General features: G+C 41.4%; 1 protein-coding gene across 1 annotated transcript; it reads left to right on the plus strand.

Moving 5' to 3' along the window:
* The first annotated feature begins 530 nt into the window (after positions 1–530).
* Positions 531–13,694, plus strand: LOC108236561 (glutamine--fructose-6-phosphate aminotransferase [isomerizing] 1). Its single transcript, XM_017417311.3, has 19 exons — positions 531–659; positions 2,398–2,505; positions 2,922–3,029; positions 3,121–3,246; positions 3,355–3,413; positions 3,506–3,640; positions 3,724–3,785; positions 4,021–4,100; positions 4,196–4,313; positions 4,418–4,581; positions 6,603–6,698; positions 6,908–7,005; positions 7,153–7,273; positions 7,447–7,604; positions 9,546–9,660; positions 10,107–10,234; positions 10,516–10,683; positions 11,111–11,272; positions 12,133–13,694. Exons 1-19 carry the CDS (start codon positions 653–655, stop codon positions 12,175–12,177), a joined length of 2,058 nt encoding a protein of 685 aa, XP_017272800.1. The 5' UTR covers positions 531–652; the 3' UTR covers positions 12,178–13,694.
* Positions 13,695–14,809: the final 1,115 nt, after the last annotated feature.

A 14,809-nucleotide genomic window follows, 5' to 3' on the forward strand; every position in this document is an offset into this window, starting at 1 on the left:
AATATTTTAAATTAAAAGTACAAAAACTAAAAGTCATAGATCCCAATGAGAGCTGAATGTTTTGATTAATGAAAAGCTAAAACAGTACAGTATGCAGAAATAGATTGCCAAAAATGTATGAAAAATAACAATATTGTAAATGCAGAATTCACAAACAAAACAAACTAAATATAAAGTAAACTTTGATTATAATGTTTTTATTACTTTAGATTTGATATAATCTCTGTCCAAACTCTAAAACCTGATGTGACCTAATTCCTAAAACCGTCCTCGGGCTTTGTTTAAAATCTAAAATAGTACAATTTGTGGCGTTTTTTTGGCTTAATGATTACCTCGTTTGTTGTTTAAAATTTGACATTAATAGTTAACTGTCAGTAAATATAGGGTTGTCGCTGTTGCGTGACGTCACTTTGGGGATGTGCTGATCGGCATCAGCAGGATCTAGGCGTTGCTCCGCCCACCGTTCACATCCTGATGCCACGTCAGAACTGCGTACGTTGGTAGGCGCAGCCTGACTGACAGGCCGGTCGACCAATCAAAGGGCGCCAGTCGAAGAAGGCGGTTGGCTCGTTGAACTCAGAAGGGGGGCGGGGCTTATCGACAGACGTACAGTCCGAGCTGAGCAGCTGTATCTGGAAACCGAGCTGTAGACATGTGCGGTGAGTGGTCATTTCTTCTGTTTTTTATCATTTAGTGAGAAATGTGTTTCTGTTCCTTATTAGTCAGGGTGGGAAAGTAAACAGAAATACAATAGCGGCTGTATGCTGTAGTTTCAGCATGACGGCTGTTAGCTAGCTGGGCTGGCTAAGCTCAGTTCTGGTTAGCGAACATAAGCTGATGTTTCTGATATAGTCAGCTAAATATAAAACCCTGTGTTTCCTTCGCTGTTCTCTGCTCATTGCGCATTTTGAGCCGTGTACTTGTTAGTGTCAAACACGCTGGAAGTCAGATTAAGATGATGCCTGCTTTCTTCCTGTGACGTCTCTTCCACTGACAGTACGCCCATCATCGTGTCGCATTTTCACCATGTATTGGTCCAAGTGACTTTAGTCTCGTGTTCATATTCATGCTCTTATCACTTAACGTGAGTGCAAACCAGAAGAGAGTAATGTCGTGTTGTGAGTGACTTGTGATGCCTCTCTAGTGGTCATTTTGGGCTCATTTACTTTAAGCTTTATCTAGTGTTTTGCCATCTTTTACACTTGGTTTAGACAGCTCTGTCTTACATCACTGTCATCACAACTTGAGTCAACGAATCAGACTAGATAAACTAGTTTCTATTCTTTTCTGTTAACATCTGATGCCATTTTACTTTCTTTATTTCGCCCTGTTTCTTCATCAGAGGCAGTCCTTGTGATTTTTTTCTTTTTTTTTGTTTGCCCTCCCTCCTCATCATTTCATCATTTGCTCCCCTCTCTTCCTCCCACCTCCTCTTGCTGTCCTGAATGAAAGTCCTGTTTTAAGGCACTCTGCTGGTGTTACATTTGCATGTATCTGGCAGCGTACAGCTAAATATTAAACTGCATCTCTTGTTCCCCTCTGGGCATTCGTGGTGTCCAAGTTTTCAGCGTTTGCCCCGTTTGTTGGAATGGGTATGAGATGTTTGCAGAAAGTACCGATTGTTTATGGTGGTTGAAAACGAAACGCTCCAAGCTTTGATTTATTTGGGCCTTTTTTTTTTTTTTACTGTAACATAATTGGCTGGTATAGTAATTATACACAGTCAAGTCTCAGTGTGATTGCATGTGACATTGTGAGAATATTACTAATGAAATGCAGATACAAAGCTGAAACATATAAAAAAAAAATTCAAATTGCACAATAACTTTGACAGATCCACCCTGCGCTTTCTATTGTTTTGAAGCTTTTACAAACAGACCATATGACAATGTCTGCAACTGCAGTGATCATCCTGGTTAGACTGGTTTTTGTAGAAATACTCGTTTTGTTTTTTACATTGAACTTAAATAGTTTAGGAATGCGTCATCAGAAAATTGTTTTCTCAATTCAGTAAAAGTATTCAAACAATTCTTTTGGTTTCTGCGTCCACCTGAACGTATTCAGATTCACTGTTAGGTTTTTTTTCATATCTCACCAAAAAACTGTTTGATTTTTTTATCAGAATTTGATGTCAAAATTACATTTGTTTTGCATTTAACTAGATTATCTGATATAATTGGTAATAATAAAAAGATCCTCTTTATTTTCTGCATACATTTTTTAGATCGTGTTTTGTATTTTAGCTGTAAATTCTCATATTACTGTGATATTGATTTCAGCACAACAGCCTGCCTATTGTAATACGTCCTTAATAAAACCACATTCATTAAAAGTGTGGAGTCATTTGTTTAAAAACATAACAATAGCTATTGCTGTTAACTTTCCTCCTCTCTCCAGGAATCTTTGCCTATCTCAACTACCATGTGCCAAGGACTCGGCGTGACATCCTTGAGATCCTCCTCAAAGGTCTTCGACGTCTGGAATACAGAGGCTACGACTCAGCTGGTGAGGAAAATCAGATTGGGTTTGTTTTAGATTTGTTTTAGTTTTTTTTTTTTTTTAAAGGCTCTTTTCTAACAGTCTCCTTGTAGGACAGTTATTTGGATACGTCCTCTCAATAATTGGTGATGTGTCTGTTGTTTACACTATTATTGTAAGATAAAAAGGTTTCTGAGCAGGTAATTTTTCAGTTAATTTGTCAAAGTGTTAAGTTACTGAGCTTTACACCTGTCCCCGATTTATCATTATTGTGTGTGTGTAGAGATGCTCCTAATGAATAGATTAAGAGCTGCAGCATGATTGTGCGTGTACTTGTGTGTTTAGGGGTCATAATGGTCTAAAACTATGTTCACATCAGTAGTTACACTTAATGTTTAATCTATTGTCATAGGATTAAAAAAAAATTTTTTTTAATCTTTTAGGCGTGGGAATCGATGGAGGAAACAGCAAGGATTGGGAGTCAAATGGCAAATCTATCCAACTGATCAAGCAACGTGGAAAAGTAAAGGCTCTGGATGAGGAGATTCACAGTAAGCTGAGATGAAGTTTCTCATTTTCCATGAATCAGTCATTTATGGAAAATCTGGGCATACTGAATGGTTGCATTTGTTTGACCTTTAGAGCAGCAGGATATCGACCTGGATGTGGAATTTGACGTCCACCTTGGCATTGCTCACACACGTTGGGCCACCCACGGCGTGCCCAGCCCCGTCAACAGTCACCCACACAGATCAGACAAGAGCAACGGTCAGTTGTGTCGGAGAGGACAAACTAAACAGCTCCTCTTTTCTGTCTGCAGCTTTCATAAAGACCTGAAGGTTAAAGATTGTTTTTTTTGTTTGTTTTTATTTGCAGAGTTCATTGTGATCCACAATGGAATCATTACCAACTACAAGGATCTGAGGAAATTCTTGGTGAGCAGCAGTTTTCTCTTAAATTGTTGTCTTTTATAATTTCACCACGTTTATTAACAGACAAGACTTACCCACTCACTTTATCTCCGCAGGAGAGCAAAGGCTATGATTTTGAGTCAGAGACGGACACAGAGACCATCGCCAAGCTGGTGAAGTACATGTATGACAACCGGGAGAGCGACAGCATCAGTTTTGCCACATTGGTTGAGCGTGTAATTCAGCAGCTGGTAAGGACACCGAGGCACATCAGTGCCACTGAGGTAATAAGAGATGAACTCACCTCTTAACAAGTTTTTTTTCCACCTTCCAGGAGGGAGCTTTTGCACTCGTCTTTAAGTGTGTCCATTATCCTGGAGAGGCTGTTGTCACAAGGTATACTTACACTGATGCTGTCAAAGTGTTAGTGATAACACTTAAGGATTAAGTATTGTTACTTATCTTAAAGTACATTTTGTGCAGTAATTACTTTAATGTTGAAAGTGCAATACCTAATAGCACAATAATTATAGTGGTCCTTTCCTGCATTTAAAGACCCACGCACCATAAAATGATCCTTTGTTTGTCACCAGGACAGCATGTACAATATTCTCTTTGTATTTTTCTGCAGGAGGGGAAGTCCTCTACTGATTGGAGTGCGCAGTGATCACAAGCTGTCCACCGATCATATTCCTGTGCTCTACCGCTCCTGTAGTTACACGATTCTGTCTCTAGTCTGATTTTTTTCTACATTTTATTGTACGAGTAGGACTGAGGACCTGTTTTGTTTTGGGTTTTTCTTTCAGCTGGTAAAGACAAGAAGGACAAAAAGAACTGCAATGCCCTACCCAGGTTGGACCAGGACACCTGCCTGTTCCCTGTTGAAGAGAAAGCTGTAGAGTACTACTTTGCATCCGATGCTAGGTAAGTAAATGCATGCTTAATAAAATGGCTCCCTATAGTTTTGTTGCGTACAGAAAACAAAATATTCGGCGTGAATTATAGCCGATGCCTTCATATCGTCACAGTGCTGTGATCGAGCACACAAACCGGGTGATCTTCCTGGAGGACGATGATGTGGCTGCCGTGACGGACGGACGGCTGTCCATCCACAGGATAAAGCGCGGAGCTGGAGACTACCCCGCCCGCGCCATCCAGACCCTGCAGATGGAGCTGCAGCAGATCATGAAGGGTGAGGCGAGGGTCGGCCTGTTTGCATTTTCTGCCCACTCATCATTAATGCTGCTCATATTTGCAAATAAATCATCTTTATCTGCCTTGTAATTTTCCCTCTAACCCTGTTATTACTCTGATGATGATAATAATAATAATAATGATGGGTGACTGGCTATTATTATAGCTCAGTTGGTTTTTAGGTTTGTAACAGCTTACCTGGAGGCTAACTATCATTCAATCCTTCTGTATCAACTCGATCCCCAAAAAAATGTAATGGAAAATGAAGTTTTCTGGCTTTTTTGTTTTCTCTAAGAGTGACCAGTTCATTATATCAGTCTCAAAATGGTTACAGATAATTATTTTCATTAACGTTTAATTATGAGTGGAGTCAAAATGAAATGTCAGATAATGTCAATTCAGACTTTTTTTTTATTATTATTTTCGACTTTATTTATGCAGAACATTTAAAAACAACTGGCCAAAATGCTGTACCTAAAACTAAGAAAATAACCCCAAAGCACAAAGGATCATAAAAGAAACAAACCAAAAAATTAGAAACAAATTTTAATATTTTTGTAAAACACAATAAACAAGTTATAAAAACTAATAAGACATTAAAATTATAGAAAAAAAAGTCAACTCTCATTCTAAATTAAAAGTGAATGAGTACAAATGTGTTTTAGGATAAGATTTAAAAACATTAAGGTGTAGCCTGTCTGATATGTTGGGACAGCTGGTTCCACAGTTCAGGACCTACAACCCATCTGTAGACCAGTCTGGACCTGGGAATGATCATCAGATCGAAGAGGTCTGGAGGGCAACAAAAAGCTGAAGGAGGTCAGACAGATACATCGGTGTCTGCCCATTTAGATCCTTATAGATCCTTAGTGAAACTTTAAAATCCGTTCTAAAACAAACAGCGAGCCAGTGAAGGGAAGTGAGCACAGGGGAGCCATGTCCACGCCTTTTTCTTTGTGTTAGAAAACGAGCTGCAGCACTCCGGACCAGCTGCAGTACTGAGAGGCCGGCCTGACTAATACCAACATACAGGGAATTACAATAATCCGGTGATAAGTAATGAAAGCATGAATCACCCTTTCATCGTCTTTTAAAGATAAAAGCCTCAGTATAAAACAGGGATCTCTTTACTACTGAAATAATTTGTTTCCCAAAGTTAAAATCTGAATCAAATATGATTCCCAAATGTTTTGTGAGATTTTACAAATGGCTCCAGGCTACCCAGATTTGAAGGAGAACTGCAGTTACCACTAGCCATTAGTTTAATTCAGTCACAATTAAATCTACAACAGGTAAGATATTAATTGCTCACAATCTTTCTGCAGAACCCCACTTCAGTGGATCTGGGCTGTCCCTTTAAATAGGAGATAAGAGCATAACTTGACCCAGTTCAATTAAAACGGATTCATCACAGCATTGCTTTACCGGCTGAAAGTTTTTTGTTTTTTTTTTAAGTTTGCTTCTTTTTCACTGGCCTTCCCCCTGTAGTCCAGCAGAGGGCAGAGGGAAACTGACACTGGCGTCACTCGACATTCCTTTGTGGTCCTGTCATTACTCAGCCTCTCTCCGACTCATTTTCTGCAGCGTTTCTGCTGAATAACCTAATTTGCATGACCCAAATTGCTGTCGGAGGCAGGCTGGAAAACACTTGCAGTTTTAGCTGTCACCGTTTGTTTTCAATGGAACAAAAGCATCTCATTTTGTTTTCATAACATTCCTTTTCTTTTTGTTTTTCTTCATTTGGAGAATAATTTGTCATGTGACGCCAATTGTGTTCATAAAGCAGCAAAAGCCCTCTCCTCCCTACGGTTCCAGGAAACAGACTATCAGTTAAACGCTGTAAAAATGTTTTCCTGCTCTGCCACCAGGTTGTTGAGTTTTAACAGACTAATGAGTGTCAAGAAGACCTTTCACGAGAGATCTCACATGGGATCACACTTTATAAAAAGTCTCTCTAATGGCCTAATTTTTCCACTGCTCTTGGACATGTTTCCCTGACATTTGATCTTCACCTCACAGGTAACTACAGCTCCTTCATGCAGAAGGAGATCTTTGAGCAGCCTGAGTCCGTGGTGAACACCATGAGAGGAAGAGTCAACTTTGACAACAACACAGGTCAGAAAGCTTTGAAGCGATTCATCTTTTTACTTCCCCTTAACCCAGTAATCAACATGGAGGTTGTTGCTCAGATTGAATTTATGCATTTGTTAAAACCGTATGTATCTTGACAATCTTTGTTGGGAATTCTTGAGGTATATTTTTATCATTTTTCTTGTTAAATTGAAAAGCAAAATGATGGTTGAGCTCTTTAACTTGCTCTTCAGTGACCCTGGGCGGACTGAAGGACCACATCAAAGAGATCCAGAGATGTCGACGGCTCATCCTTATTGCCTGTGGCACCAGTTACCACGCCGGAGTAGCAGTGAGTCGTACTTTTTCTTCTTTGTTGTAAATTCTCATGTTAAACATCAACGCTTGATCTGTCAAACTAAAAGGAGATGTATTATACTGTACTGGCTGATTTGTTTGGACAGAATGACACTGAGCTGGCCTTTTTGTCACTTTCCAGACCCGTCAGGTTCTGGAGGAGCTTACAGAGTTGCCTGTTATGGTGGAGCTGGCCAGCGACTTCCTGGACAGAAACACACCGGTCTTCAGAGACGACGTCTGCTTTTTTATCAGCCAGTCAGGTGTGGCTGCCATCTGGACTTGATCTAGTCTGCATTCCTTACTTGTACTCCACCTACTTCCAAGGCTAGCCACCTGTGGCTCTTTTTTTTTCCTTTTCTTTTCTTGTGAAGTTACACTATATCAGACTCTTGTGCAGGAGTTTCCTAATTAAGCCTTTCTGCCAATCCTGCAGGGGAGACAGCTGACAGCCTAATGGCCCTGCGCTACTGTAAGGAGAGAGGGGCTCTGACTGTGGGCATTACCAACACCGTGGGCAGCTCCATCTCCAGGGAGACCGACTGTGGAGTCCACATCAATGCTGGGCCAGAGATCGGAGTCGCCAGCACCAAGGTAAACAACATTACAACCACATCTCCTCTCTGAGGCTAACACACTTCTGCCTTTGTGTATTCTGGAAATATTTGAAGTTCGTTCACTTTTTTTATTGTGTGCAGTAAGAATAAACTTTAGCTAAATGTTTGTCACTCCTCTTCTTAGAGCTAGTTGTCTTAAGGTAATGCACAAAATGTATAAAGCACAACAGATATAGTTCACTGCAGACATATAAAGTAAGCATAATTGTGTAGCAAAGTGATAATTGGTTGCAGTTTTAGTGAGAAATATTTTTCCAGGACCATGTGACAAGACGCACCAGTCAGTGTCATTTTAAATATGAAACCCTTTAGTTTCTGTGAAACGACCCCTTCAATGCTCAGAGTTTGTAGCATCAGGTCATTGAGGTCAACTATCACTACTCAAAGCCTAGATAAAAACTTCATTGGACATATGGTCCTGCCGTTTGGAACTGACATTACCCTGTGCTCTAACCCTGCCATGAGCAGGAAGAAGAAAAACTCTGATATCATCGTCTTGACTCGTGTAAATGTTGGAAGCTTGATTTTTTTTTTTCTTTAAAGCCTCGCCCTCTTTTCAACCTCGCAACCAAAAAGGATTTTCCAACTGAGACTCTGTGCAAAGAGAAAAAGCCCTGGCCAAAACGAGTGTATAGAGAGAGAGAGAGAGAGAAAGTAGAGCAGGTCCTTCCCTGGTCCAGACTCTGGGCTTGGCTCAGTGGCTCTGGTGCGGCTTCAAAGCTCCAGCTCACGCCTCAGAGACGCCATCGTTTATGTGTTGGCTGGCTGGGGCCTTACAGCCACCTTCAAACACTGCTCATCAGATCACATCATTTATCACACCCAACTGCTGAATGACTCCAAATTTCATCTGCTGGTTTCTATTGTTTTTATTTATTTATTTTTTTGGAGTCAACCTTTTTTTTTGTTGTTGTTGTTGTTGTTCTTATTCAAGAGCCGTGGAACAAAGACAAAACACTTTGATGCTGTGGTGAGGCAAATCTGTTTGTCAGATCACATGACAGTACTTGGAAGACGTCCGTTTTATGAATTACATAATATGTTTTATGCTCACGTCTGCAGAGTAACGCTCGATATCTTCTGCTTTGAAAAAGTTGGTGAATTGAAGGTGAAAGACGACCACGATTTACATTGTAGACTGAATATGTTTTTACATCTGAGTCTACAGCGAGGGTTGTCAGACTTCTGAGGAGTTGTGGTTTGTGTGGTGTCAGAGGGGGAAAAAAAAAGAAAGTAAAGGTTTTACTGCAATTTTCTTGGGCCTACACACTGGCATTTCTTAGTCCAGTGGGTCTTGTGAATCAACTTGGCTTCGCAAAAATGCTAATTAAATCTCCCAAACGGGCATGGAAGCCCTCCAAACATGCTCAGAGATGTAGGAACAAAGAGAAAGTGGGTGATGATGACGACAGACTCAGATGTGTGTGTGTGTGTGTGTGTGTGTGTGTGTGTGAGGGCATGAGCGGTGACATTTCCAGAATGATCAGAGTGCTCTTAAACGTAGCATTACGTGCCCTGCACGTTTTCCAACGACGTGTAGTTTTGGCTCGTCTGAGCTCATCTGCATGCAATGCTGAAGCGGTTTGGTGGGCACCGAAACCTGTTTCTGATCTGCGGCACATTATTAGCAGCAGAACCATCTACACTGGGAGAACAGAACAAAGGAACACGGAGCTCGAGACTCCGCAAACGGTTCAAACAGATCAAGTTGGGCTCCGGATGCTGCAAAAAAAAGGAAATGTGTTTATTAATCAGATGACAAAATAATATTTTATTGTCTTGTAGCATACATTACCCTTGCTCTTCTCTTTGTTAATCAATAAAAAAAGTAAAAATTTGAAAAAATAAAATAATCACATCTTGTATCTTTCTGTACCATCTTGTAGTTAGTGACACTCTTCTCACTCTCGCTCTGCAGGCTTACACCAGTCAGTTCGTGGCCCTGATCATGTTTGCGCTCCTGATGTGCGACGACAGAATTTCCATGCAGCCCCGACGGCGTGAAATAATCCAGGGCCTGAGAGTGCTTCCAGGTAAGCCGTGCCTCGAACAAAAAAAAAAATCTAAATCAGCCAGGAAAACCCTGATCTCGTGTGAGGATAACATTCAGAAAGATGGAAAGTCAGCTCTCAGACCAGAGATGAAAATATTTCAAGCTTCTTTTCATTATTTCGAATAAACCACTTGGAAGTGGAAGCTGCATGACGGCAGAGGCATCAGACGAACAGAGAGGGGGAGGATTAGCTGCAGTCTTGTGGCTGCTTCATGTCGTGATGGCAGACTAATGAGCAGTGTCTCTCACACACACACACAGTCTCTCAGTCCCCACCCAGCATTATTAAATTGTTGAATCCTGTACAGACCTAGGCAATAGAAACAGCACCCAGGAGTTTATTATTTGTAGCATATTTTCTTGCTCCCAGTCTGCATTGTCTCAAATGAATAAGGTGAAACAAACCCATTTTCTGCCTTCTGTTAGATCTGATTAAGGAAGTCCTCAGTTTGGATGATGAAATCCAGAAGTTGGCGACAGAGCTGTACCAGCAGAAGAGTGTGCTGATCATGGGCAGAGGCTACCATTATGCAACATGCCTGGAAGGAGCGCTGGTGAGCAAATGGTCCCGCATTTTAATAGCTTTATCAGATTGTTTTTCTTTCTTTTATACGTGTATTTTATTAGGCTTTCAGATAAAAAAGGGAGATCAGACAGTTAAAGAATTTATGGTTTTCATTTTGTAGTTTTTATTATCTTTTAAGTTGTATTTTTTTTGATAATTGTGCATCAAACGTCTTAAAACTCTAAAACAAAACCACATTTTCAAAGCTTCAAAAGTTTTACAGAGCCAGATTGTTTTTTTTCTTTTTTTGTCTTTCTTTATCTTCTGCAGAAAATCAAGGAAATCACTTACATGCACTCAGAGGGCATCCTGGCCGGAGAGCTGAAGCACGGCCCTCTGGCCCTGGTGGATAAACTCATGCCGGTTATCATGATCATCATGAGGGATCACACCTACACAAAGTGTCAAAACGCCCTGCAGCAGATAGTTGCCCGCCAGGTAAGAGCTGCAACAGCAAAAAGGTTTCAGATAAGAAACACTCACACGTCGAGAAGTTTGGTATTATACAGGTGTGTGTGGCTTTTATGGAAGCTGACATAAATTAATGGGAGTCATTATAAACAGTTATTTGTCTCATTCAGAACATTTAAACTTGAAACCTGCAATTCAATTTGTAAAAGTTTATTTTAAAACTCCTTGACCTTCTCACTGACCAACACATTTTTTCTCTCTCTGCCACACCTTTGATCCTGCGTCTCAGTTAAAACAAGGGATTTTTGGTAAATTGGTTCAGCATGACCGCGGTGCTTTCAGTAATCCGTAGCACATGCGGACTTAAGAGAAGTGAAAGCAAAGTCAGAGGGGAGAAAACCTGGGTTTCTGCGACTCATATTTAGGTGACGTTTAAAGCCCGTTTGATTTGCAGGGCCGTCCCATTGTGATTTGTGACAGAGATGACCACGAAACCATCACAACCTCTTGCCGCACCATCAAAGTGCCTCACGGCGTGGACTGCCTGCAGGGCATCCTGAGCGTCATACCCCTGCAGCTGCTGTCCTTCCACCTGGCCGTCCTCAGAGGTTACGACGTAAGTCCCGCCCCTTCGGTCTCCGAGGCGAAGCGTGACCCAAGTCACCTTCTTCAGATGCCTCGAAGATGTGCAGAACTCGCCGACTTTAAGCCTGACAATGCCACACTTTTCATGTGAAGTCGGTAACCTCAGCTTGCGAGGATTTACACACATGGGTTCAATTTTCTCAATTCAAGTTGTTTAATTTAAGGGGAGTTTTGACCTTTAGGAATAAATTATTAGAATTCTGCAACGCATTATTGAAGCGATTTCTCCATCGTCCCACTTTTCTTTCTAGACTGTTTTGTAGGCAAACATCCTGAAGAGCCACCGGAAATAAACAGCGTTTATCAAGATAAAAGTGCTTCCGCCATTAAGCCAAGTTTAAAAAGATCTTCCAGCCACATATTTTGTTACATTCTATTCATATAATGGAGGAAACTATTCCTTCTCGATGATAAAATTACCCTGTTTGCACTGACCATAAGCTGGACAACAGCAGATCATTAAAGGTCTCTGTAAACAACTCGAACATGTAAACAAAGTCGGTGTTGATTCGACTTTTTTAAAGCGCTGTCGAAACGGCGTCCGGAAAGCGCTGCCTGGTAGAAGTAAACATCTGTTTGCACGCCTCCCCTCCTCCTTTTTTGTCCAAAAAGAAGCCAGAGTGATTACAAAGCTCTTTGGCAGGCGTTTGGAAAATGATGAACACAGTCCTGACAAGCAGCCATATCGCTGGCTCGCACATGAAAGTGTGTGTTTTTGTGAAGATTTTTTACTAAACTGATGGTTCGACTGCAGCATTAAGTCGACAGCAGAAGGCGTCTCTAACTTGGTGTGTTTGCAAACGGTGACCGACCTCTTGTGTTTACATTTAGGTGGACTGTCCAAGAAACCTGGCCAAGTCGGTGACTGTAGAGTAAACGGTTCCACTCATCACCTGACAGCAGAGTCCTGGCAGACGCACGTTCAAACACTGACTTCAAGGGAGCATCTGTTCGGAGATCAGACGTCTTGTACTCCTTCTATTACAATCTTTTAGATTGGTTGATATCAATGTTGTGTATTTGTTTTGTTAGTTTTTTTTAGAACCCCCCTGGCCTTCTCATGTTACCGTTAGTGAAGTTTTGTCTGCGGTGGCAGTGTCTGGGCTGACATAATCTGGGTTTTTTCTTAGGTTTTTAAGCCTGTATCAATTGACACATACCATATGGGTTTATTTACATTCTTGCTCGAAACTTATGAGCAAGCCCTCCATGATTGTTGTTGCTGATTGGTCTTGAAGGAGAGCTGAATTTAAAAGCTGTTTAATGAGACTTTAAGGCCTTCTGGGCTCATTTTCTTTCTTAGTGCAATGATTTGTAGGTTTAGTCAAGAGATTCTTTCTTTGGCAGCTAATGATTTAGAGTGTTTTAGTCCACAGTTGAAGTAAAACACAGACTTGATTCATTCCAAGCCATAGGTCATCACTTCTTTCTAACTGCAGCTCAGTCATGCATCCTTTTTCATTTTGGATTTCTCCTTCTGGAGAAATGCAGCGTTCTAGGGGAGTAGCATCATAGCTTAAATCGTAGAAGTGGAGAAAAAAGAAAAAAAAGCTTGAACTTTGTGTAGTTTACAAATTCTTGTATCCGTCTTGCCATGCTTTTTGTGTACAATCACATTTTGACTTCTGTTGCCTTACAGGGACCTTGTTACTTATCATTTCCTACCTGATATTTAAAGTAATGAATTTAAAGTGAGGAAAAAGTTACTGAAGTTGCACTTAGTCGCCAGCCCTCACTCTGCCACCATGACTGCTGCCATTGCAATACTGGGACCATTTAGAACTTTTCTTTTTAATGCATTTTATATTATGTTTCTGCTTTCTTTTTTTATTCCTAAAGTGAATGTTAGCATCATTTAAAATGTCAAACCAAAAATGTCTGCGATGGCTTTGACAGTCGTAAACCAAACTGTACAGACTTTATGTTCATCCACAGTCCGTGTTGTAGCCAAACTCCACCGACGGTGGTAGATTGACGTGTGAAGATATTTTAAAAGCCCAGACAGGGCGCAGACACAGTTACGTAGCACTCTGTCACGCTGTTGTGTTTACCGAAGTAGAAAGTAAGAATCTATCTGTGCCTGTGATGCCAGGTGTCTTTTCTTGAAAAGCCAAGGAAAAGAAAGACATGCACACAGTTCAGCTGTACAATGAAGTAGAGCCGTTGCTTCTTCTAAAAGAAAAATGTTCATGGCATGTTTTCGGTTTTAGGGTAATTATTACTTTGCAATCAAGCCTTAACTTGGATTTTAACTTTGTGCATTGTCATAAACAAATGTGAAGGGGGATTGAAAACTGGACAATGTTACAGGTACTTTTTATTTTTTGTTACCCATATACTTTAACGCTTTTCTTTGTAATGGAATAAAACAATAAAGAATGGACAGAATCAAATCTTAGCACCATCTGTTGGAAGCTGTCGGGTTAGCGGCGCTCAGACACTCAGTAGAAATTATGCAATAAAACATGAAGCACTTTGCTTTTCAAGTCGTCTCAGGGCGTTTGATGAAACGTTGCAGTGATCTTTAAGAATGCTGTCAAAATATTTCACATTTATTAAGAGCATAAAAAGTTAATGTATAACTGTACAAATAAGGCACAGAGTTCATGCAAGCTGCTCAAATTGGCCACATGCTGCAAGCAACGCCCATCACCTGTAATATAGTCACCAGAGGTCGGATGTATCCCCAGGAGGCTGTAACGATGGAGACGATGAGCCGGAAGTTCCTGCACAGAGCTGATGGGACTGATAGTGCCATGTGAACGAGGCTAACACAAACACACACCCAAAGATGGCAGATTACTGGCAAAACTCGCAGCGCCTCCTGGACCGGCTCCAACCTCCGCACAGCTCTCCTTCGTCCGCGGCAAAACTCGGAGCAGCTGTTCCTCCTGATGGGCCGTGATGGGAGCCAGGTGGAGCAGCTGGCGCATCCACGCCCGTCCAAGCCCCTTTTAGAGAGGAGCACGCCAGTCAGCTTCAGCCTGAGGAACGCATTCAGCTTCAGCATGATCGTGAGGTGAAAAGCGACGCCGCTGGTGAGGACGAGCGCCGTTTTCAGGAGGATTTCGCCGCAGGTGCTCAACACAACAAAGGCTTCGCACGCGGCCGTGGAGTAAAGGCAGAAAACGGCCACAGCTTTTAACCAGAACAGTCGCCATTCTTCCAGCTTTAGGGTCAGCGTGGGCAGTTTCTCCTGGAAAAAGAACCTCGCGTGAAGCGTTTCAGGTGACATCCTCTGAGTGACGGCCTGCACGAAGCAAAGCAGCACAGCAGCTTTATTCAAGCTGAGTAACTGGGGCCAGGTGGCGTTGCCTCTCTCACCTTAATTAACAAGGAATGTGCTTTTTTCAAGGAAAGTGTAGGTTGTTTTTAAAAGAATGCTCGTTCTGTCGAAAGACAAAGTCAACAATAGATCATTATGCAGCTGAATATAATAAGAGTGAGTCACGCGTCTCCAACATAAATAATATTCTAAATATTGAAGCATCTGCCCTCCGAAGGAAAC

Source organism: Kryptolebias marmoratus, linkage group LG1, assembly GCF_001649575.2.
Source record: "Kryptolebias marmoratus isolate JLee-2015 linkage group LG1, ASM164957v2, whole genome shotgun sequence".
Classification (NCBI taxonomy): Eukaryota; Metazoa; Chordata; class Actinopteri; order Cyprinodontiformes; family Rivulidae; genus Kryptolebias; species Kryptolebias marmoratus.

Excerpts from the sequence above, each read along its gene's own strand:
- LOC108236561 (XM_017417311.3), top strand. Across the intron at positions 4,314-4,417 it reads TACTTTGCATCCGATGCTAG|TGCTGTGATCGAGCACACAA; the intron begins GTAAGTAAATGC and ends ATATCGTCACAG. Across the intron at positions 9,661-10,106 it reads GGGCCTGAGAGTGCTTCCAG|ATCTGATTAAGGAAGTCCTC; the intron begins GTAAGCCGTGCC and ends GCCTTCTGTTAG.